General features: G+C 55.5%; 1 protein-coding gene across 3 annotated transcripts in view; it reads right to left on the bottom strand.

Annotated features, from left to right (window-relative positions):
* LOC142003955 (CUGBP Elav-like family member 3-A) overlaps window positions 1–18923 on the bottom strand; it is a 48738-nt gene extending 29815 nt beyond the window's left edge. For all 3 annotated transcript variants that reach the window (XR_012642909.1, XM_074981348.1, XM_074981349.1), the window contains exons 1-2: window positions 18762–18923; window positions 7117–7199 (exon numbers count right to left, since the gene is read on the bottom strand). Coding sequence is in view for 2 of the 3 variants with exons in the window: in XM_074981348.1 (XP_074837449.1) it covers window positions 7117–7199; window positions 18762–18906 (228 nt within the window). In the remaining variant the exon portion in view is untranslated. The remainder of the gene's footprint in view (window positions 1–7116; window positions 7200–18761) is intronic.
* Window positions 18924–23555: the final 4632 nt, after the last annotated feature.

Here is a 23555-nt window from a genome sequence, read left to right as displayed (position 1 = left end):
CCCAGCCCTGGAATACCCTGGGGTGGGAGGGGACACTGCAGGGACCTGCACAAGTTCTGGTTTCAGAGCCGTGGAGCAGATATCAGAGCCAGCCAGCCAGCTCTCCCTGCAGGGCCGAACCTTCCTTCGCCTGTGCCCCACTGGCCTCTGCTCACCAGGCCAGCTTGGCACTGGAGGGGTCAGGCTTCCCACATGCGTGTGCAAACACACATATCCCCTGCACACATGCACAAACACGCAGGCATCCCTGGCACAGGCTGGCAAATGCACACACCCTCCCTCATTCACACCCACACCCACACACACCCTGCACACTTCCTCTCACGTGCAGGTGCAAAGTCACAGTCTCCCTTTGCACGGGCATGCAGCACACTGGGTGTAGACCCGGCACCTGTGTGCACAGCCCCAAACATACGTGTGCAAAGGGTCACACATATACCCCTGCATGCGTGTGCAAACTTACACAGGCACAGCTTGCCGGCACACGTACGGTTATAGAGATCCCTGCCAGGAGTGAATATTCAAGGTCCTGATCTCCCACTCCTCCTCTCCCCCCCAGCCAGCAAACAGACTCTCCTCTTCCCACACTCAGATCCAGCACCAACTGCCCTGGGAGAAAGGGTGGCACAAGGCACCCTGCTCCCCAGGACATAGCTGCTGGGCAAAGGTGTGGGGAGGGCAGCTCCCCGAAATCGAGCTGAGATAGAGCGAGGCAGGAACATCAAAGCTGGACGATGGAGAAAGTATGGAGATGGACACACACACACACACACACACACACACACACACCCCTTTTACCGGTAAATTGTCTAGCAGATGCGACACAGGATGCTGGAGTCAGGAGTGGTGGGGGAGAGTGAGGACTCCTGGATTTAGACCATGGGTGTCCAACCTTGTGGCTTGCCTGGGCCGCATTGAGTGAAGATAGTCTTGGGCCGCGTACAAAATATATAATACAGTTAATGTATATAAATCACATAATAATGTTAAAAGTTTATGATCTTGTGGGGCCACATTACTAGCTGTCCAGGGCTGCATGCGGCCCGCAGGCCGCAAGTTGGACACGCCTGGTTTAGACCCAGTTCTGGTAGGGGAGTGAACTCTAGTGGTTCGAACGGGGCTGGGGCAGGGCTGGGAGCCAGGACTCCTGAGCTCTATCCCCAGCTCCAGCAGGGGAGTGTGGTTTAGTAAGCAGAGCAGCGGGGGAGCTGGAAGCAGGACTCCTCGGCTCTAGCCCCAGCTCTTGGGAGAAGAGTGTCTGGTGCCGGGGTGGGAAGCAGGACTGCTGGGCCCGTCTGTTTTTGGCAGGCAAAAGGCACCTAATGGTTAGGAAGGGAGCTGGGATTCAGGACTCCTGGGTTCTCTTCCTAGCTGTGGGATGGGAATGATGCTTAGTGGTTAGAGCGACCGGGGGTGGAAGAGTCAGGACGTCTGGTTCTGAATCTGTTCCATAGCTTTAAACACAGCACAAGAAAGGCTGTTGGTGAGCAGAGGAGCTGGGGGTGGCCCCGATTCCTCCTCACTTGGTGCTGGGGATGGCTAGCGCCCCAGGAGAAGTGTGCAGAGACAAGTCACCTCTGCAAACTGAAGCAAAGCCCATATCATGGCTGTCGTCAGCACAGATTTATTTCAAAGCCAACAGGGCCTGAATGGGGCTTTGCTGGAGGGAGGTGGGGACCAGGCAACATGGCTGGAACCCAGAACCTGAAGTGGACACCCTGGACTACAGCCCAGAACCTGGACTCTGGAGCAGAGAACCCAGAGGTTGCGATTTAGGCCTGGAGCCTGGATGGGGCATAGACTCCGGCCTTCCATGGAAGGATGATGCACAAAGCCCTGAGCTTCGGGCGTACAGCCTGGTGCACGGAGCTTAGAGGTTGGCATCCAGCACCTGGTGCATGGAGCCCAGTGCTGAGCAGTGATTCTAGGCCTGTCCTGCCACCGGGGTGGAAAGCAGCTGTCCGTCCCATTCTGGGAGGTTACGGAGTTTGGGCTGGGCATGGTTTTACTTCCCTTTCGCACATTAGGGACGGTGGCTCAAGAGGACAAGGGGTGCAGTGCACAGCCAGGATGTCAGTACCTGGGGCTGGGGGCACTAACTCACCATCTCTCTCTCCTCCCCAGGAGCCCTACCTCCTGGGGGCTGCTCCCGCCCCCTCCCCCAGGGATGGCAGGCATCATGCCTTGCAGCAGGTGAGCTGCCACAGACACACCAAAAGGGGCGACTGGGATGGTCACCGCCTTGGCTGAACAACGGGGCCCGAGCTAGGGACCTCCAGCAGGAGCTAAAGAGCTGCAGCTGCCTAGCTGGGGGGGTAACGAGACCCACTGTCAGTGTGTCAGCCTGGCAGGGACCCAACCGTGACACAGCTCCCCCCAGGTTCCACGCACACACACGCCCGCTAACCATGTGACACTCAAACACCCCCACGGCTGCACACACAGGGCCCCCCAGGCTGCAAGACACCGGAGAACATTTCCCCATCCAATTCCCCACCCCCAGAAAACATGGACACACCTTTGGACACACCGAGCAGCCATACAGATGCAGGCAAAACACAGAGACTCACAACTGAGCAGACAGGCAGGGGATTGCATGGCATATGCCCGGACTCCACACCACCCTGCCCCAGGCCTGGACATTGACCTCAAATATGTGTAACCCATGGTGTTTTGTGCCATTTTGCACAGCTGCTAACACACAGCACAGCCTGGGCAACACTGACTTAGGCGTGTTATAAACGTGCATGTCCACACATGGACACAGATGCATGAGATCACGCCGGCACGTGGGTAAAAGCTGCACATCATCGTGCCCATGCTTCACACACGCACACTCATGCTAAACACACACTCACGCACAGCGGGAAATGCACACAAAGGCTGAGCTCCCAGCTCCATGGCTACACGCTCCAATCTCCATCAGACACGGGCGCGTACACCGGCACATCAAGAGCCGGAGGAGAAAAGCAGGTGGCAAAAGGGGGGTGGAAAAAATAGAATAAAGGGAACCTCCCGAGACAATGCCCTCCGCTCAGGCATCATCTGCTCCAAACATTCAGAAGGGAGGAGGTGAGAAACCAAGTATTTAGGTCTGGCCGCCACCCTCCCCAGGCAAAACACACTTAGATTCTATGTTTGTGCATGGGGGGGGAGGATGGAAAGTTGGGTGGGGGGGGAGGGGAACTATCACCTTATTTTTCAAGGGTGGCCCAGTGGGGGTGGGAAGATGTGGAGGGAGCAAATCCGCTCCCGCGGGAGCTGGTGGGAGATGTCCATGAGGGTTGCTATGGGGATGCCAAGGCAACCTCTCCTCCCAGCCTGGCGCCAGGGTTCCATCGGGCTGGATTTTCCATCAGTAGAAGCCACGCCAAGCCGGTGCATTCGGCTGGGATCCCAGGCCCAGCTGCAAACAAGCCAGAGCCTTGACCCACTGCGGGGTCAGAAGATGTCCAGGCTTGGCAGGGTCCTGTACAGCTCCCCACTTGCCCCCAGGAGGGGCAGTCCCTCAAAGGGTCGGCCTCACACCCAGGAGAGGCTCAAGGGTCCAGGGTGAAGTAGGCCTCAGTTCTGTTTCCTCCAGGCCCTTCTCCCCCGTGCATTGACCCTCGTGCTGCTCTGTGAGGCAGGGCAGACCCAGAAAGACCAAATTCCTCCTTGGTCTTGGCCCAAGCACAGGGATGGCCTCTGGCTCCAACAGCTCCATCCAGGAGGTGGCCACCAGGACCAAACGGTGGGCAGAGACCTCAAGAGCTCTGAGGATCAGGGCACTGGGGTCTTGCGTGGGGTCCCAGTACTGGCACTCCAACACAGATCGGGGACATGAACTCGCCTCTCTAAAGTCATGGACTGGTGGCCTAACCACTAGTCCATCCTGCCATCTGCAGCAGAACAGGGAACATGAGCTGCTGTTGTGGGTCAGCCAAGGGTGCCTCTCAGGTCTCGTGGCTGCAACAGTGGCCATTACCAAAGCTTCATGGGGAGTGAGCAGAACTGGGCCATGTGGGGAGACCCACCACTTTCCCTCCCTGCTTCCAGCAGCCAGCGGCTCAGGATCACCCCCAGCATGGGTTGAGTCCCTGACCAGTCTGGCTTTACCCCCCTGCCCAGCCATTCCTGCACCACAAGGCTTGGGCTTCAAGCCTCGTGGCATCTGACTCTGTTGATGCGCCCCATCACCCTGGGTCAGACACCCTTAGTCTAGACTGGGCAACATCAGGCTCAAGACCTGTCCTTCAAGGACCTGCCAGGGCCTCCAGAAATGCAGCCCTTGAGGGCTGGACCGCTGCTCAGCCAACAGGTCCCAGGGCAGGGAGCTGGGGCAGAGGGAGCTGGAGGAAGAGGAGGGGGGAGAGAAGCAGGCCTGAAGGTTTCCACGGGACGGAACATGAGGTCCAGCAGCAAATCAGCCAGCTGGGTACTTTGGCCTTCCTCAGAGGCAGGTGGGAAGGAGAGATCAGAGCCTGGGCAGCTGGAAGGCTCAGATGCCAGCTGGGGCACCAAAGCCGTTCACCTCCAGGCGCTCAAGCTCTGAACTGGCTACAGGGACTGATGCCTGACAAGTCATGTGTCAAAAGCTCAGCGGGTCTCAGCTTTCCAAAGGCTCTGCTGGGCTGGGCCCTCAGTGCCTTCTGGGCTCCCGGTGCGGGCCCCGGCTGCGCAGGGCAGTGCATGGGAATTCATCCCTGCTGCTTGGGGTGGGCAGAGGCCTGCAGCATCTGGGGCTGGCATCCTGCACACCAATCAGATCTGCTGAGAACTGGGGGCCTCCTGTGTGGTAAGTCTTGGGAGCAACTCTGCCTTCAGTCGCCTGAAGCTTCCACAAGCTCCTCCTCTCCCCGCCCCCCGCCCCCTCCCATCCGGCTGCCGTGGGCGCAGTAGATAGGAATCAGATCCATCCACTGGGGCCACCATGGGGCTGTTACCAGGGCGAGAACACATGCTGGGCCCCAATTCTGAGCAGTGCAAGGCACGTCCCTCAGCCAAGGACTCCATGGAGGGGCCTCAGCACCAGTGTCTCCTGTAAGCTGAGTGCTCGGGTGACCACCCAGGAGAGATTCTGATTAGCAGAGTGCCCGCAGCACTCGCAGCTGGCAGCGTGTGTTTCTATGGTGGTGCACTTGCCTTGGTGCACATAGCAAAATTTATTCCACCCATGGGTGGAAAAAAAATGAGAGGGAACATTGCTCAGCAGCTGCCCGGCTGGGGTCTTCCCATTCCCTCAGATGCCTGCACACTCTGGGCAAACATCAAGTCCTACACACCAGGCCTGTTTGCCCAGGAAGGCACAACATGTATTGCTACAGGACACCGGGGGCGGAGCTCTGATTTGACAGCTGTAATGCTAAAGCAACTGAGATTCGCCAACCCTGCCAGCTCGTCTGGGTGCCCCTTGCATTGGGTCTGCCAGCAGCAAGTTTCCCATCAGACAGAAACCTGACACCCCCTGCCTGGGCATGGTGGATCAGCCAGGATCCTGGCGCACCAGGCTTGTGGAGGGCAGGGGGAAGCAGGGGCAGCTTCTTACTAATGCTGGGTACGCGAGGTACCGCAGAAAAGGGCCACCTCTCTGCCCGAATCCCCATCCCCAGCTATGCTGTTCCACCAGAAAGGGACACGTCGCTCCCTCTTCAGGGAGCAGAACATTCTCGGGTCTGGCAGAGGAGTGGGATATAGCATGTCACAGAGTTTGGGGGTCACCAGGCCCTGCACCCGCCATCCACAGGCAGCTGTGACCCTCATTCAGCAGGGAGAACAGAAGGTTTATTATCAACAGGGACACAGAGTGGAACAGACTTGTCAGCCTAGAAAGAAGCCATCAGTGCAATCCATTTTGGGGAGCGGGGACCAGAGGGGGTCCCTGAACCAGGGCCCTGGTCCTCCTTCCTCCCTCCCCAGCCAGATAAGTCTTTCCCACTCAACTGCATGCTTCCAATTCAAACCACTCAGGCCCCGCCTCCCTCCTTTGTCCTGTTTCCCAGGGAGGAAAGGTGTGACCTGGCTGCCTAGGTTCCAAAGAGCCTGGTCCCCCATTGTCTAGGCATGAGAAGTCACCACCCTGAAACTCCCCTTACCACTATGCACTGATGCCGTGCCTAGGGAAACTGAGGCACTGCCCTGGGGTTACTACAAGATGTCAGGAAACACATGCAACCTAATGAGGGGAATAAAATCCTCACATGCCTCACTTTGTCATGAGCGGAATCCAGGACTCCTGGGTTCTCTACTAGCCTGGGGAAGGAGCCTGCCTTCATTGCTAGTTGTCATTGGTTCAAAGCCCTGCTCTGCACAGAGGAGCTGGTGATGTCAATTGGCAGCGTTTTGGTGGCCCCTCAGTGAAATGAGTTTGTCAGGGCTCAGCACCAGGCTCTCTTCCCTGGAGTGCAGGGGGTCAGCACGTGGCTGAGGGGGTAGGATGCCCTACTTTTGTGCTGGGACCACATACACACACACACACGCACGCACGCACGCACACAGGTCTTGGCTCCCTACAGCTGCCTTCCCGGGACAAAAACGCTCCAAAGCCATTTCAGACCCACTGGCAGAACCAGGGCAGAGACTCTGGCTTGGCACTCCAACTTCCCTCACTGCCCGACATCTGTTGCCCTGAACCCCCCAGCCTGAGGCACGCAGCTCTTTGGAGAGAGCAAGAGACCCAGCCCCAAAGTTGTCACCTTGGGTGGAGGGCAGTACGGGGGACAGGAGGTGACATAATCAGAGCTCTAAGGATGCTGGCAGGCGCCCATGGGTGGGAGGGTGAGTGTGTTATCCTCCTCTCCCTGCAGGGCCCCTCTTCTCCAGCCCCCTGGCTTGTGCCAGGGGAAATCGCCAGTGTATCCTCTCCCCACACCAGTGGCAGGCCCCAGCTGGCCCACCCAGACTCTGGCCCAGTCCATATCAGGCGTGCGATGGAGCTAACCAAGGAGATTTTATAGTTGGGGCCATCTGGTTATCGCAAACACTAACAAGCTGTGCAGGGGGGGCGGGAATATGCTACAGACAATAAAACGAGGGCTGGGTGTTTGTGCTGACGTTTGAGCAGCTGTAGCCAGAGATAACAGAGACTCCCTGGGCTGAGCGCTGCCCCCGCACCTTTACCACCCTGTGAGAACTCACCCCTGGCAGCGTTTTCTGCTCGTGCAACGCGCTCTGTGCCTTGAGGGCCGATTCCCGGGCGCAGTAGGTCAGGAAGGCGCATCCTGCGGAAGAAAAAGAGGGGAAAGATCATGGGCGCCTCAGTCCCCAAAATCTCCGCCCCCCCCACATGAACGATACCCCCAGTGTCCCCGCGGGACAAAGGGACAGGAACAAAGGACACCCGTCTCCTCCTTCAACCCCAAGTGCCAAAGGGGAACCGCAAACACAACTTCCCAGGCTGGAGGATACTGGGGGATCTGGGACTAACCCCACCCTAATGTGACAGTGAAATTGACAAGGCCCGTACCAGCCTGGTGTCCCCTGCTTTGGATGGGCTCAGTACAAGGCATCTCCAGGGCTGGGGAGGGGGAGATTTTCCCAGGGCTGGGGGGAGGAAAAGGGGTGAGCCTCTAGGCTGGTGTTCAAGACCACTTCTCAGCTCTGCCACTGACTCCTGTGTGCCCCTGGGCACCTCACTTCAGGCCAGACCCACAAAGGGAAAAATGTGTCTAATGCCCATTCGCTTCCACAGTAGTTAGGCCCCTAATTCCCTTCGAAGATCCAAAGCCTTCATGCCTCTGAGCCTCTCTATGAGCCAAGGGGACAACATTTGTTCTGGACTATTTTGGTTGGTTCGGTTCTCCGGGCCAGGGGCGGGCTCCCACTCTCTTTGTACAGCCCCTGGCACTTGGGGGCCTGAACTCACTCAGGCAGCTACTTGTAATGCGGATGATGCAGATCGGAGAGCAACAGGGAGGTGCTGCTGGAGGAAGGAAAAGAGAGGGATGCACAGAAGAGATGGATCGATGGCAGGGGCCCTTTGAAGCATAGTAAGTGAAGGAAAGGGACCAGCAAGCATGGCAAGAAAAGACTGTGTGGTGGAGAGTCTGGTTGGAGTCTGGGGAACCATATCTGCGGGTGCCTTGAAATGAATGACAGGACCTGTCCTGCAGAGCTTTTCCAGTTTCTCCTTCCATCTGTGTTCATTCTTAGTTGGATTTCACAACAGGGAACGTCCCCCTGTACCCTCCCACAGCTGCTATCACTGTAGTGAAGTTCTCCCTCAAAGTCCCAGCTCCTGGATTCATGTGACTAGTGGAGAATTCCAATCTCCCTTTAAAACAAAAATCCCAGGAAGAGTCTCACTCTCCTGGTGACAGTGGAAAGCTTGAAAACATGAGCTGGGGGCACCTGAAGAGCCAGGTGACAAAAAACGTAAGAACAGCCAGACTGCATCAGATCCAGCCCAGTGTCCTGTCTCCAGACAGTGGCCAATGCCAGGTGCCCCAGAAGGAATGGGCAGAACAGAGAATCATCAAGTGATCCCTCCCCTGTCACCCATTTCCAGCAAACCAAGGCTAGAGACACCGTCCCTGCTCATCTTGGCAAACGGCCATTGCTGGTCCCATCCTCCATGAATTTACCTAGCTCCTTTTTAATACTGTTATAGTCTCGGCCTTCAGAACATCTTGGCAATGACATCCCCAGGTTGCCTGGTAATTTCACGGGGTCATCAGGGTTCCCTGTAAGCTGAGCACTTGGGCAGCCGCCCAGGAGAGATTCAGGTGCTGCTCAGCTGATTAGCAGAGCGCCCCCAGCCGGCAACACATGTTTTTATAGGTGGTGCACATCAGCACATTCCTGGCTGCACATAACATTTATTCGACTCATGGATGGAAAAAAAAAATGAGGGGGAACCCTGGTGGCGATTCCTCGTTCTTGTGTTATGGGAGGAGTAAGTAGCATTTCTTCCTCATTTATTTTCTCCACACTACTCATGTGCCTTGTGGGTAGCTTCGGGAAATCCAAAGGCTACAGGAGTAAACCCAGACAGATAATCCGGAGTGGAGACCCTACGGCAGTGAGCAGGGAGGATTCATCCAACCTGCTTTCCAGCCTCTCCTTGCAGTCACCTCAGTTCCAAATGTACCAACTTCTGTCTTTCCTTTGGATTCAACTGGGGCAGCCCTTGGGCAACACATTTGCTCCAAACACTAGCCCAGGCCATTAACCACCATCTCTTGAGATGAAAAGGGGCCATAATACACTCATGATTTTACAGATCTCTATCACTTCCCCCCTTAGTCGTCACTTTTCCAAGCTGAAAAGCCCCGGTCTTTTTAATCTCTCGTCATACGGGAGCCATTCCAGAGCCCGGATCATTTTGGTTGCCCTTTTCTGTACCTTTTCCAATTCCAGTAGATCTTTCCTGAGATGGGCTGACCAGATCGGTACGCAGTAGTTAAGATGTTGGCACACTGTGGCTCTATATAGAGGCAAGATAACATTTCCTGTCTTATCTCTTGCCCTTTCCTAATGATTCCCCATATGCAGTTTGTTTTTTTGACTGCCACTGCACACTGAATGGATCTTCTCAGAGAACTATCCACGATGACACCGAGATTCCTTTCTTAAGTAGTAACAGCTCACTCAGACCCCATCGCTTCGTAGCTACCTGGTCAGGAGGCTGTTTTCCAGTGTGCATTGCTGGGCATTTATCAACAGTGAATTTTTTCTGACCCTTTTTGTTGCCCATTTTTGAGAGATCCCTTTGCAGCGCTTCGCAGTTTGCTTTGGATTTAATGATCTTGAGCCGTTTGGTATCATCTGCAGCCAAGCTCCCGCCTTTATCGTTTCTAAAGCAAAGCTCCGTTTTAAGTCATCCTCCTGACTTCTCGAGGTCTGATTCTTGCATTTTGCCAACTCAGGGATTGCACTGTTGCTGATGGCCAGACAGGTGTAGGAATAAAGCATGTGGCAAGGGGGGGTGGGTGCTGTAGCACCCCAGGTTTTAGCTGGGTCTGTGCTCTCAGCCCTGTGCCTTGGCTCTGACAACTGCCAGCCCTGCACCCAGGCCCTGCTCCTGGCCTGTGCCCACCTCCAGCTTGGAGAGGGGAGGACAGGGGTAGGGGTCTGACTTTCAGTACCTCCACTACTAAAAGTGTTCCCACGCCACTGGGTCCAGATCCCCAAAGATAATTCTGGGCCTCACTCCCCTGGACGATGTGGGCAGAGGTTCCTGGAATGGGGAAAGTGAGCTAGGAACATTTAGCAAGAGGGCTCGCCCAGGACCCAAAGCATCTGACCTTAACTCCAAACGCTGCCGCGGTGGGACCCAGGGCAAGTTGTGCCAGGTCAGATTTGATGGCGCCAGGACCCCTGAGGACAGTTTCCAAGTGCTCAGCTCACTTGAAGGGCTCTAGTTTTCAAAGTATTTCACAGCTCCCTAGCTGGGCAATGATGCCGGAGCATCTGGGAGCCCTGGTTCTGAGCCCCGCATTCTGGTGCTAGGGACTGGAAAAACACAGAAGAGAAGCTGAGCTGGCTGTCCCGGGCTGTGAGCACAGACACTTGCTGAAAACTTGGTCCTTTCTCTCTCTGGGGTCCCCCACTGCTGCTGAGGCAGGGTGGGGCGAGGCTGGATAAATGAATGATTGCGCCAGGCTCCTGCAACACAGTCTGTGGGCATCAGACAGTCTTTACCACCTATATCCTTATAATCACCCTCCCACTCAGTTAGCCAGAGCAGGGCTCTTATCCCTATTGTACAGATGGGAAAATTGAGGCCAAGTAGCTTATCCAACCAGTCTGCTGCAAAGCAGGGAAACCAGGATGGGGGGGTCACCCCAACTGCTGGCCCAGCAGTTTTTAATCACCCCTGGCTGCTCTGCTACCCCCCACATTCTGCCCCAAGCCATAGGCCATTCTATGTGCCCATGGAAAACAAGATGAATACTAGCAACCGACTAGGCCTGTTCCAGTCCCCTAGGGTCTGGCAGCTCCCCCAAGAGACAAGCAGAGACGGCTTCACATCTCTTTAATCTCTCTAAGGAACCAAAAACTCAGGATGGCCTCAGAAGCCAAACTATGTTTGGGCAGCTGGGGACCCACTTGGGCATCGCTGGTCTTGTGCTACCAGCTGTGGCTTTAGCAGAGAGCCGCCTGCGCCAGAGCGAGGGAGGAAGTCCTACGTGGAGCAGTGGTGGTTGTGAATCTGGGGTCACTCCACTGGTGGAAGGGGCTGCAAGGCCAAGCCCTTTCGCCATGGACATCAGCAGAGTCGCGCTGGATTTGTGCCGGAAGGGAGACCAGAGTCTGGCCTGGGCACCATGGATTCCAGTGATGCCCCCGGGTGGAACCGGGACTGGCAGTACAATGGGGTCACGCCAAGTGTCAATGAGATCTGGATCTGGGTCTGGAAAAGCGGGACTGGGGAGAGGCAAATCGGATCAGCCCAAGGTCCCCCCAAACCCAGATCTCTGACCGCCCCTGTCCAGTTCTACCCACCCCAGCCCCGTCCCTCCAGGGCAGCCTCCCCTTGCAGCAGTGATCCGACCTGACTGTCTTAGCACCTCCAGGCAGGCCATTCAGCTCTGTGCCAGCCAGGCTCTCCCCACTTCTCACAGCCAGTGGCTTAGTTGGAACTGGGCTGGGGGGAAGCTATAATAATAATAACAAGGATGCATTGCAGGCAGGGGACTAAGGAGACCTGGGCCCCTGCCCCTGAGCCTGCCCTGCTCCTCACTGTGCAGAACCAGCTGGGCTAAGTCCATACCCCAAATGCTTCAATCCAGCCATCAGCTGCTGAGACTGGCTGGGGCACTGACTGATCCTGCACCAGAGGGAAAGGCCCTGACCAGCCATTCCCCTGCCAGGCACCGGGACTGCTATTTTCCAGCCCACATTGAAGACATGAGAATAATCCAGCACCTCCCCTTTGTGGCTGGGGGAGCAGGAACCACACACCCCAAACCCTCCTACCAGCCCCATCTGCCTGCCAGTTGATCTCAGAGCTCTGTACACTTGCACCCTCCCGAGACCCCGGCAGAGCTGACTTCTTTCACAGAATGGGTGGGAAAATCGAGCACGGAGCTGGGGCATGACCAGCGTTCTCTCTAAAATGAGCACTTGGACAGCTGCCCAGGAGGGATTCAGGTACCACCCAGCTGATTAGCAGGGTGCCTGCAGTACCTACAGCCAGCGTTTCTGTTGGTGGTGCACATCCACACATGCCTGGGTGCACATAAAATTTATTCTGCCCATGGATGGAAAAAAGTTAGAGGGAACCCTGGACATGATTTGCCTTGAGATGACAAAGGTTTGTCTACACAGCACAGAAAACTGGAAGGAGTCAGTGGCAGGGCTGGAAATGTTGTCCAGGCCTCCTCTGTTTTAACCACTCGATCCTACTTTCCCTCCTCCCTCCCCTCCAGAGCTGGGACAGTGCCCAGGAGATCTGACTACCATACCCTCCACACTAACCACTCATCTGCACAGCCTCTGCTGAAACACAGCTGCAACTATGGACCGATGCAGTAGGAATCCCCAGGAAGCAGAGCAACGAAATCCCTCTCTGAAAAAGAGAGCAGGGCATCCTGCTCTGTATCTAACCTGGAGTAATCCACCCAGCTCCTGGGCAGGCAGGGAAGATGCTGTGTCAAGGGCAAAGAAGAAGCTGCCAGACCTGGGGCGGGACCAGCACCAGCTGAGAGCTCTTTGAATGAGGTGATGTGCATGCAATAAGTTTGACAGGACCCAGCCCATCTCCTGAGGAGAGCAGACATCTGCAGGATAACCCCCTCTGTAGCTGGCCCTCCATGGCCCCAGCCTGGCCCACTCAGCAGAGGGGACAAGGATGGAATGGGCTAACTCCACCTCAGCTTCCAAAACATCCCCTCTGCCAGCCTCACTTGCAGCCCTCCTGCAAGGGAAGACTTGCCATGGGGCTGCCCTAGTGTAGACAAGGCTCAGTGTCTGTCCCCGTCCCACCAGTACTGTGCAGTGCACCAGCCAAGCTGCAGCCCAGACCGCCATGCCCCTGTGTATTCTACATAGTGTGCAGCAAACAGCAGTTCTGCCCTGTAGCTGCAAATTCCTCAGGGCAGCACCTGCTTGGTTTTACCATCTGTACCTACAGCTCCTAGCACAGGCAAATCTTGAGTGGGCCCAGGCAGAGCTGCCATGGAAAGAAATAGCAAAAAGTGCGCTAGTGGTCCCATCTCACTTGGTTGGGTGCATACTGAGGAGGGTGTATTATTGCCCTCGTCTCCTGCCTCACTCTTCCTGGTCAGTGACACCCACGTCCATCCTTCTTCCGGCCCAGTGCAACACACCTAACGAACACCACCGTCTCTCCCTTCTCTCCCAGGCTTGAGCCACTTAACATTTTCCACTGACGAGAAAAAAAAAAAGAAACAAAGCTAAAAATACCTGTCCCCGCCCAGCAAGTGCAAATTGCCGCCAAAGGGGAGGCCGGCCGCTGCGAAACAAGCTCCCGGTTCTCAGCTCTATTGGGTCGAACAGAGCCTGAGGTTTTGAAGGCTGGGCCTGTTTTGATCAGCTGATGGGATCTTCTGGATAACCTTGGCCAGAAAGCCCCCCCGGCCATCCCTAGAGGAAGCCCCTAACTTCTAGTGGAGCTTCAGCTTGGCTTTTAAACAGCCAGCCAGTCTTGAGTGAAAGCCGTCCAGTGAGAAGTGTGTGGTTCCCCTGGTTAATCCCTCTCCCTGTTAATCATGTGCACCTTTTTTCCAGGCTGTTTGTCTGGCTTCACCTTCCTGCTGGGTTTGAATTTTGCTGCTAGAGAGACGCCTACTCTAGAAATCTTATAGCCCTTCCTCTCCCTTTCCCCTTCAATGTTCCTGGATAAGCCCAGAAGCCTGAGCTGCTTCAGTCCCTTTAATAAAAGGTTGGAATTCTTGGAGCTCTGGTCTGAATCCTCCCCAAAGACACAGCAGGCCTGGGTGGACAGAAGAGCTCTTAAATCAGGACTAGTTTCTCCAGTGTGCTCAGTAGCCAGTGGTTCCTGGCCAGGCTGAGTTTTGCTGGCCCCCTGCTTAGACACGTGAAAGGGAGCAGAGTGCTTCTGAAAAGTGGCAGGAAAGTTGCTTGGAAATCCGCCCCAAAAGCCGAATGCTCCTGGTTCCTGAGCATTGTGCTTGCTGCCCACCCTTTCCACTGACCCAAGAATGGACTGGCCTCAATTGCACATTACACAAGGGGAAACTGAGGCACGGGAAGGGCACTGACTTGCCCAGAGTCATGCCGGACAAAGCAGCAGGGCTGGGAAGAGAACACAGGAGTCCCGACTCTGTCCTCTGCTCTAGACATCCCCCTAGATCGAAGAAGAGAACCCAGGAATCCCTAGTCCCTGACTCCTGCTCTAACCACTAAACCCCACTCTCTCTTTTTATAAGAGCCGCTTCACTTTTTCCCTCTCACCCCCCCACAGCCTGCTCATTCTGTCGGGGAACCAGCTGCTAGCGAGTAACAAGCGCATGGGTCACTGCGTGGGAGCATGCGTGTGTCATCGCTGGCGCTGACAGCCTTGCCGCGTGCCGTGCGTAGCGCTGGGGCAGGGCCTGGGGAGACCGGCCAGCCCCGTAAAATATTCATGAGCAAAACACGTGCTTTGTCTTCCTAGCGGGAGTCCGGAGACTAAATTTAGCTCCCGGCCAGCGCGAATGCTGCAGAGGGCGAGGAGGTGGTAGAGCAGTTGGCTCCAGCCGGCCCTCCCAGAGGTGCCCTTTGCCAGCCGTCGAAGGAGTCGGCTCTCTTGATGGATGCTGGGCACACGGCGGGGGGGTGGGGGTGGGGGGGGCTGCCGATCCTCAGCTGGAGTGGAGCCAGTCCCACCTCCCTACTTCCTCGGACGCCCATTTCCACCTGCCGCCTCCACGTGTGCACCAGTCGCGCCTGCTCCCAGGTGGATCCGGGGGGAACACACATGTTCCAATGCCCTGCATGTGCATGGCACAGATGAGTGGTATCCGTCAGCTCCCCACATCCTTCCCTCCCCAGACTGCCCTGGACCCAGTCTTACACCCAGCCCCATCTAGAGAAGCCATGTGCCCCTGGTACAGATGGGGAAACTGAGGCACAGAGTGAGTAATGGCCAGTCAGGGGGCAGCAGCCAGCTCCTTGGCTGAGGAGACCTTGCAGCTAGAAGTCCAGCATGCCAGGCCTGCTTCTTTAGCCCCAAGGCCGCTCTCGCTCCTGCCTCGGGCTGCTGCCCTGCAGAACTCTCTTCCTGCACCAACTAGCCCCGGGAAATGGCGTTAGCCTGCCCTGCCCTTACTAACAGCCCCCTAGACAGCACCTGGGGAAAGAGGAAGGGGGCTCGCAGCACGGGTAAGGCCACGCCTCTGGAGCAGAAAGAGAAGGTCCCTGGTGAGTAGCTAGTGGACGCTCCTTCTCCGTGGGATCCAGTTACACCCAGATCCCAGCCGCGACAGGCTGTACTGCGGCCAAGTCTAGAGCTAGGGCCTGGGGTCTGCCAGCCTCCTGGGACCAGTGTGCACAGAGCCAAGAGAAATCCATGCTGTGGCACCAGGCCCAGCCCAAGACCTGAGCCCTGGTGAGTGCCCAGTGCCACGGAGACACCAGCTCTGTGGCTGGGGGCGCCTTGCTCCAGGGTGGCCATTAAGGGGTTGCACAGGGAAAACAGCTGTGGCCTCCATCCGGGGCGGGTGGTCTTCCAGACAGCACTGCCCCAGCAGAGACAGTGGCCTGATCCTGCCCTCACCCGGTGACACGGAGCTTCTGGGCGAGCTGGCATGAGCTCCACCAGGCTGCATGGGAGCTGCCTGTGGCGTGGGCCTGGCAGAGCCTGCCTCTTGGCCGGGGAAAGGGCTGTGCCACAGGTTTGACAAGTGGAACCAGGCAGAGGGGAAGGGGCAGACTGCACCTCGCTATCCCTCCTCAGGACTCTGGGCGCCTCAGCTGATGACAGCAAGCAGCTACTCGGGGCAGATCAGCCAGGGCCTAGCCAAGATCTCCCTGTGCTCCTGCTCTGCCTTCATCCCAGCTGCGACCGCAGGCGAGTCCCAGGGCCGGCTACAGCAGAGATCAGAGCATTCTCCTATGCTCCACCCAGGGCCTGATCCTGCATGGGTGCTCAGCATGCAGCCCTCGCTGAAGTCAGGGCATTCAGCATGGCCCCTCAATGCCCAGTTCAGTGTGTCAAGGGCTGGCTCGGTGCTGAGCCTTTTGGCAACGCTGCTCCCAGCAGTGGGGAACAGGCAGCAGGAAATCTGCCCTGTAAGCCAGCCAAAGCCCATTGCAGCCTGTGGGCATATAGGGTCCTTGCCCAACTGGGAACTATGCATGCACTTGGGTCTTTTATCCATTCACCCTTTGCTTGCCAAGCCCCCGCCCCACTTAAGAGGTCAAGATTTTGGGGGTTAAAATAATTCTGTTTTTAGCCCCCCCCCTTGAAAAACTGAGCTTCCCCCCTTGGCCCTCCGTGCAGAGCAGGACTGAGACCAAAAAAGAAACAGCTGGGGAAAAAGCACCTCAAGTACGTTTTATTGTTCAGCCTCCACACTGCTACAGCAGGGCTGTGCGGATTGTCTGCCGCCCTCTCTACCCAGACCATTGCAACGTACCAGGCAACAAAAGCCCAGCTCAGCCCAGCAGCTGGGGCTAGAGCAAAGCTGTCCAACCACCTGGCCTGTCGTTATTTAGGACTTGATCCTGCTTGATCTCGGCTAGCGGGGGTAGGGTGGGCTAACCACTTGGCTAGCCTCAGGGCAGGAAGTGCTACACCTGATAGGCCGCTGGACTGAGCCTTAGGGCCTGGAAACTCTTTGAGAGCCTGGACTTTGCCTTTCTCCCTAAAGTGCCTAGTACTGTCCACGCCACACACACAAAGATGGATCTAGCCCACAGGGGTCCCTCTGGGGGGCTGCTTATTAGAGTCAGAAACTCTCTCGCTCCTTCCCTTGGAAAATTGCAGTCACACTAGCTCAGGCTCCCTCTTCCTCACAGAGATGCTCCATTTTGACTCCCTGAATTTGTCAGCTTCACCGAACCCAGCAGTGTATCTCAGCGCCCCCCCCGCCACCAAAACGTAACCGACGCGGGCAAACCAGCCAGCCCCAAGCCTGTGCCACCTTGCTACATCCTCCTCCACCGAGGCTGCCTGGCAATGGAAGCTTGTTTCACACGGTTAATAATTTAAACATCTTTGTTATGTAAGGAGGTTGGGGAGTTTAAAGCACCAAATTCTTGCCCGGGAGCATTCTCTGTTTGCTGGCTTGCACTTCAATCGTTTGCATTTGTGTTTGATCCAATAAGTAGCTGCACCTAGGGGGACCCTCTCGGGTCAGTGAAAATCCCCGCGATTGTTAATCTGTGGTTTGTTTGGAGCCCTCAATCCTTCCTGCTAGTCCTATAACCACTCTTACTCCGGGGTCAGAACTCGAGTTTGGCACCCACAGTGCAATGGAAAGACCCGAGAGCTGACTCTGATGTCAGAGGTAGGTTGTTATTGCTGATATCGTCAACATGTGCCAGGCAGAAAAATATGTTACAGGCCAGATTCTCAGCGGAGACAAACAGGTGTAGTGTCCACTGAGGTCAAGAGGGCTACTCTGATTTACACCGGCACTGGAGTGGTCTCTCCTGTGTTTACAAAAACCTCAGGCAACTCAGGTGATTTGGAAAGGGGTAAAATAAACCCCCCTTCCACACACACACTTGGATCCCCGCTCCTTTTTGTCACTGCTCGAAATCAATGGAGTCACCACTGCCCTGAAAAAGCAACCCATCAAACAGCCCACCACACATTCCACCCTGACTAACCTTTGCCAGCCAGCCTCCATCCCTAGGGGTGGGCCCTTCCCTGCAGCTCCAAACACTCTCCAACCAGGCCAGGTCTCTCCCCAGCCCCTGAGTGGCTTTAACTCCCAGGCTTGTAAAAGTTGAATGTTATCAAATTCTAGAAAATTATCTCTGTTATGTAAATTCCCTCCCCCGGAGGTGGATTTTGGGGGGAAAAAAACCCCGTTACGAGCTTTATTTTGATTTAAGAAATTGACCCGAGCCCTTGTTCCGAGTTGCTGGTAGGTCTATTTCACCCACTTACCCATCCACAGGCCCCTACAGCTTTGGAAAGGCCACCTGCTTCCACCCTGGTAAGGAGGCCCTGGGTCTGTTTTTTTTTTTTTTTAAGACAAGACATTAACCAGCGGAGACAAATTTTGCTCTGACCTGGAGGCCGCAGTCTGGAGACCGGCCTGGAGCAGGAGCAAAGGATGTGCCAGTGACCGGCTCCCCAGAGCCCCTCTGTTGTTGCAGGAAGGACCTGTCCAAGGCCAGCCTGGGTATTTGGGCTCTGACCCTGGGAACTTCCCTGTCTGCACCTCCAGGCCCAGCCACCACCCCAGAGGCGTCTGTTCTCTGTGCTTGGGACTCCACTGAACACTCAGCCCCTGTGCTCCAGGGGGCCAACGGAAAAGGGGATCGCAACCCCCTCCCCCCAGGGCAACACTAGTGGCGGGGGGGGGCAGGAGACCCGCCCTTCCCCCACCTCGCCCCCGCCCCCCACCCAGCCATACACCCGGCCTCTATTCATGACGCTTTTCTCTGCCTGCGCCTCCTGCCATCTGTTCCCACCTCGGCTGCAGCCGGACCGGCTAAGCCGGGGCCAGTTAAATATGCACCGCGTTTTCCCCCGGCCCCGACTTTCCCTGCCACCGCCGAGCCGCTCTCCCCACCCCCCCCCGGCCCCTTCCCCAGCCCCCTCGGGCTGCTCTCGCTTTGTCATTTCCCAGCCTGGGCCCCCTGCCCCTCCCCCCCCCCGGGCCCATTGTTCCGGCCGCCGGGCCGGGCCGGGGGCTCACCTTTGTGCATGCCCGTGTATTTATCCTTAATCACCGTCAGCTCGTAGATCTTGCCGAACTGCTCGAAGATGGGCTTCAGGTCCTTCTCCTCCAGGTTCCGCGGGATCTGCCCGATGAAAAGTTTAATGGCATCCGGCTCCTTCATTGGTCCCCGGGGAGCGACTGTGGGGGCGCTCTTGGAATCCCCGACCCGGCCCCCCCTGCGAACCGGCTCCCCGAGGCGGCCCGGGGGGCGAGGCGAACAAAGGAGCGGGGGGCTGGCGGGGCGAGCTCCCCCCAGGCCTTGCGTCCCGCGGCGGGTCTTCCTCGCTGGCGTCTCGTGCCGTCCTCGGCTGCTTGGGGCTTAGTTAAAAAAATTAAAATCCCGGTTGCAAGAAAAAAAAAATTATTATTTCTTCAAGACCCCCCAAGCTGAAGCCTCTTGGCCTCCTCCTTGGGAAGAAGCGGGGCTCGCCCCAGTTCCAGAGCCCGGCCCGGCGCTAATACTTTTGATCTATTAATTACCGAGCTTGCAAAGCAGTTAATTAGTTTATTGATTAACTTTCCTTGCCGAGGTGGAGACCAGTTTAAAGTCTTGGCTGGTTGTTGGGTGGTGGTTGGGTTTTTGTTTTTTTTTTAAATTATCGATTCATTTCTCTCGCCTCCTTCCCCCCACCCCTTTTCCAAGCTGGATTTCAGCTGCCTGGGCCGGATTTCTCCCTTTAATGGATCTTGAGCTCGGATTCAAATCTTTTCTTTACCAACAAAAACCTCCTCCCTCGCCCGCCCTCCTTCCCTGACAAATAATGATGTCAGAGTTAGGGGCTGGGAGCAAACTCTCAAACCCGAGAGAGACGCACGCCAGGCAGGGAGTTAAAAATGTCAGGAGAAGGCCAAAGAAATGCAAGCCAGGGCTGAAAACAGAGAGGCTCCAGCTGGATGCCAGAGCTGCTGCTGTTGCTGCTGTGTTAAGAATCGCTTCTTCCAGAGACAGAAATACTGCGCTGGGCAGTGTCAGAACAAACCAGCAGTCCTGGAGCACTTTAAAGACTAACAAAATGATTTATTGGGTGATGAGCTTTCCTGGGACAGACCCACTTCAGAGCAATTTCATTTCCAATAACAAAGCCGATCTGAAGAAGTGGGTCTGTCCCACGAAAGCTCATCACCCAATAAATCATTTTGTTAGTCTTTAAAGTGCTCCAGGACCGCTTTTTTGTTAGAATACAGACTAACACGCCTACCTCTGTTACTGTACAGTATCAGATCAGACAATACAGAAACTGCAGCTGTGCCAGCTGCTCGTCTTACCCGGGCTGCACTGCACACAAGCAGAGAGAAGGAGGGTTCCCTCTCATTTTTTCCACCTGCAGGTGGAATAAAGTTTGTGATGCGTGCCAAGGTGTGAGCAAATGTGCACCATCTATAGAAACACAGGCTGCTGCCTGTGGGTGCTCTGCTGGTTGGCTGGGCAGCCCCTGAATCTCCCCTCCCAAGCGGTTAGCTTACAGGGAACACAGGATAGAGGCTGAGGTTTTCCAAAGCGAGGAGGAGTTTTGGGTGCCACCACATCAAGGATGCCAAACCCGAGACTCCCCCTGCCACCCCCAAAAAGGGATCTGTATGTCCAGGGACCCAGACTTCTTTAAGGTGTCTCAAGTTTAATTTAGCCCATAGTTGAAGCTCTCCTTATGTTCTCTCATCTCCTTTGAAAATCTTGGCTTCTAGCTCATGAAGCTGAAGGGGCCATTGTGATGCTTTGCAGTGCTTGGTGCTGCCACTAGAGCAGGGGATGCGACTCAATGACCTCTGGTAGTCCCCTCCAGTTCTAGGATTCTCTGAGTCTATCATGCACCCTGGCCTCCTGGCACAGGTCAGAGCTTCCCAGTCTGCCCAGAATCAATTCCTCTTTGAACCAGGGCAGCTCTGTTAGCAAATCAACCAACTGCTATTTAAAAATTGCCCAAGGAATCTGCCTGCACCTGGGTAAATTGTTTCAAGGTTCAAAATGGGCATCTTCTTTCCAGTGTGAATTTGTCTCTCTTCAACTGTCCACCATCAGGCCTGGTTGGGCCTTTGTCTGCTGGCCTTTATTCTCCAGCATCTGTTTCCCACATTGATACTTACAGCCTGTGATCAGATCACCCCTTAGCAGGGTCTTTGTTAAGGGAGAGATTAAGCTCATTGAGTCTGCTGTCACAAGGCTGGTTTGCTAACCCTTTAATCACTCTGGTGGCTCTTCACAGACCCCTCCGCAATCTAACAACATCCGTCCTGCATTCAGAACTAGGCGCAGAGTTCCAGCAGCGTTCACACTGCCAAGGGCATGCATGTGCAATTTGTGTGTTGGCATTAATAAATGCAGGACAACACACTACCATGTAATACAGGAGTCAGCAACCCGTGGCACAGGTGCCAAGGCTGGCATGTGAGCCGATTTTCATTGGCACGTGAGGTGGGCACCCAGTTCTGCCCCTCCTCCCCCTTACAGCTGGGAGCTTGCTGAAAGCCAGGCCGCCTGTGGATTAACAAAAGACCAGCTAATGCTACCTATGATCACATAAATGGGAAAGCTCTGCATCTTAATTTACTTATTAATGAAGCTGTTGTAATTAGGACTATTAGTGACTTTAAAAAGTGTCACTGGCACTTAGACTGTACATAGAGGTCAAAGGGTCAAATTTTGGCACTCTGCCTCAAAAAGATTGCTGACTCCTGATAAAATATGTTCTTTTACATCTCTCAAGTCCCTCCTGCATTGGGCCACCTCTCTATCCATACAGCACTAGTGAAATGCAGCCACTTCTGGGGTGGGGCAGGGAAATCATCATCAGCTTACTGTACGTCACAGGAAGAAGAGATTTTGGCTACATATCTCAGGACCAACACCTGCCCTTAGGTAGTTCAGGGCTGCTGTAACACAGATAACGAAGGGGAGATCACAGGAGAACATGAAATGAGGCCAACCAAGGGAGGAAGTCTGTATAAGGAAGCTGATGCTTTTCTAATTTGGGGGATAATATGGACAAAAACAGGCTGAAAAATTCTGAGAAACATCTCTTTTATTATTGTTTAAACTATTTACTGTAGCAAATGCCACCTGCTGGGACCCTGAAGTGTGTGTGTGTGTGTGTGTGAGGGGTGGCACAACACAGGACCCACTCCTAAGCATCACCCTGATAACTTATCACCACTATGCTGTTTTGCATTTCCATAGCACTGCCCTCCCCAGTCTGCACAGAAGTGAAGCTGGGCAGAGAGATTGGTCTAGTTCACCCAGGCTGACAGAAGCGGCAACTGTGTCAAGGCCACACTTGGGAGCTGAGTGTAGAACCCAGGTGTCCAAAACCTGCTGTGTTGCCCACTAGGCAGCAGTCCCATCTCCCAGATGGAGATGGGATCCGGAACTGTGACCCTCAGTCACTTGCTATACATGCTGAAGACTCAGCTTCCTCTCCAAGAGCTGGCAGGGAACCCAGGCATCTTGACAACCACTCCCTTGCTAGAACCAGGAATCCTGATGTCTGCTCCCCTGCTGTAAATACTGCCCCCCTGCCCCCTCCTATCCTCCAAGCCAGTTACAGACCCTAGGGATCCTGGGTTCCTGCGCCTGTCCTAACCAGTAGATAACACTTCCCCAGAGGGCTTCAGAGGCCTGTAGCCCTCGCTTTCAGAGGTCTGCTCTGAGCATTAGGCCACTTTGCCTCCTTAGCGTTTGCGACAGCCACAAGCCTGGAAAAGCCTCCTCGTTCAGAGCCCGGCTGGGAATTTGGCGAGCGTCCCTAAGCACCCCCCATTGTTCGCGGAGCTGTCCGCGGTGCTGAAGCCCAGCTGGGCCTCCAAGGAGCGAGTCGAGCCCGGCGGCCGCGGGAGCAGGGGTCCCGGCTGGACCTCCGGCTTGGCTGGCCCTGGAAGCACAGACACACCCGAGGAGATACACGCACACGCCAAGCCACTCACATAGATGTGAACACACACACACACACACACACACACACACACAGAGCTATGCACCCACACAGAGCTGCACTCACGTGAATGCACACACACAGATACACACTCACATACAGCTGCACACAAATGGTCACACAAACTACACAGATATGTACACACAACGTCATACACACGCAGCTATACACAACTTTGCACACGCACCCCTACACACTCATATGTGCCCTCATACATACATACAGGGATGCCCACACACACATAAAGGAACACCACCCACACAAAGGTAAACACACAGATTTGCACCAGTTCATATACACATAGTGACAAACCTCCCCTCAGGGCAACACACATGGAGATTTACACACACACACACACACACACACACACACACACACACACACACACACACACACACACACACACACACACACACACACACACACACATCCAGAGGATTTAATCAAATCATAGGAACAGAGCCAGAGAGACTCCCTGCTGCGAGCTGGCAGCTGTGGGATGTGGGTTTCAGAGACGTGAGCTGGGCCTTGCAGCCCGCAGCCCCCCTCCCCGCCTGTGATACATACAAAGAGGAGCCCTTTGAAAATGCAGCCGCAAACCCGCCCAGTCCCGCCCAGCCCCACAGCAGTTGTGGGCCAGGCCCAAGTTCCCAGTTTAGCGACACAGAGTGATATAAAATAAGCCCTTCCCATACACTTCCTCCACCTGCATACACCCCCCCATCCCCTGCCACCCTCACACACCCAACCCTGCATCCCCATACACCCCAGCCCTGCAAGCACCCCCAGCCTGCCCCACCCTCATTCACCCCACCCACCACTGCCTCCCCATACACCCCCAAATGCC

Source organism: Carettochelys insculpta, chromosome 30 (genome assembly GCF_033958435.1).
Source record: "Carettochelys insculpta isolate YL-2023 chromosome 30, ASM3395843v1, whole genome shotgun sequence".
Classification (NCBI taxonomy): domain Eukaryota; kingdom Metazoa; phylum Chordata; order Testudines; family Carettochelyidae; genus Carettochelys; species Carettochelys insculpta.
Note: the sequence above shows the minus strand (reverse complement) of the source record. Positions and strands in the feature narration are given on the sequence as shown.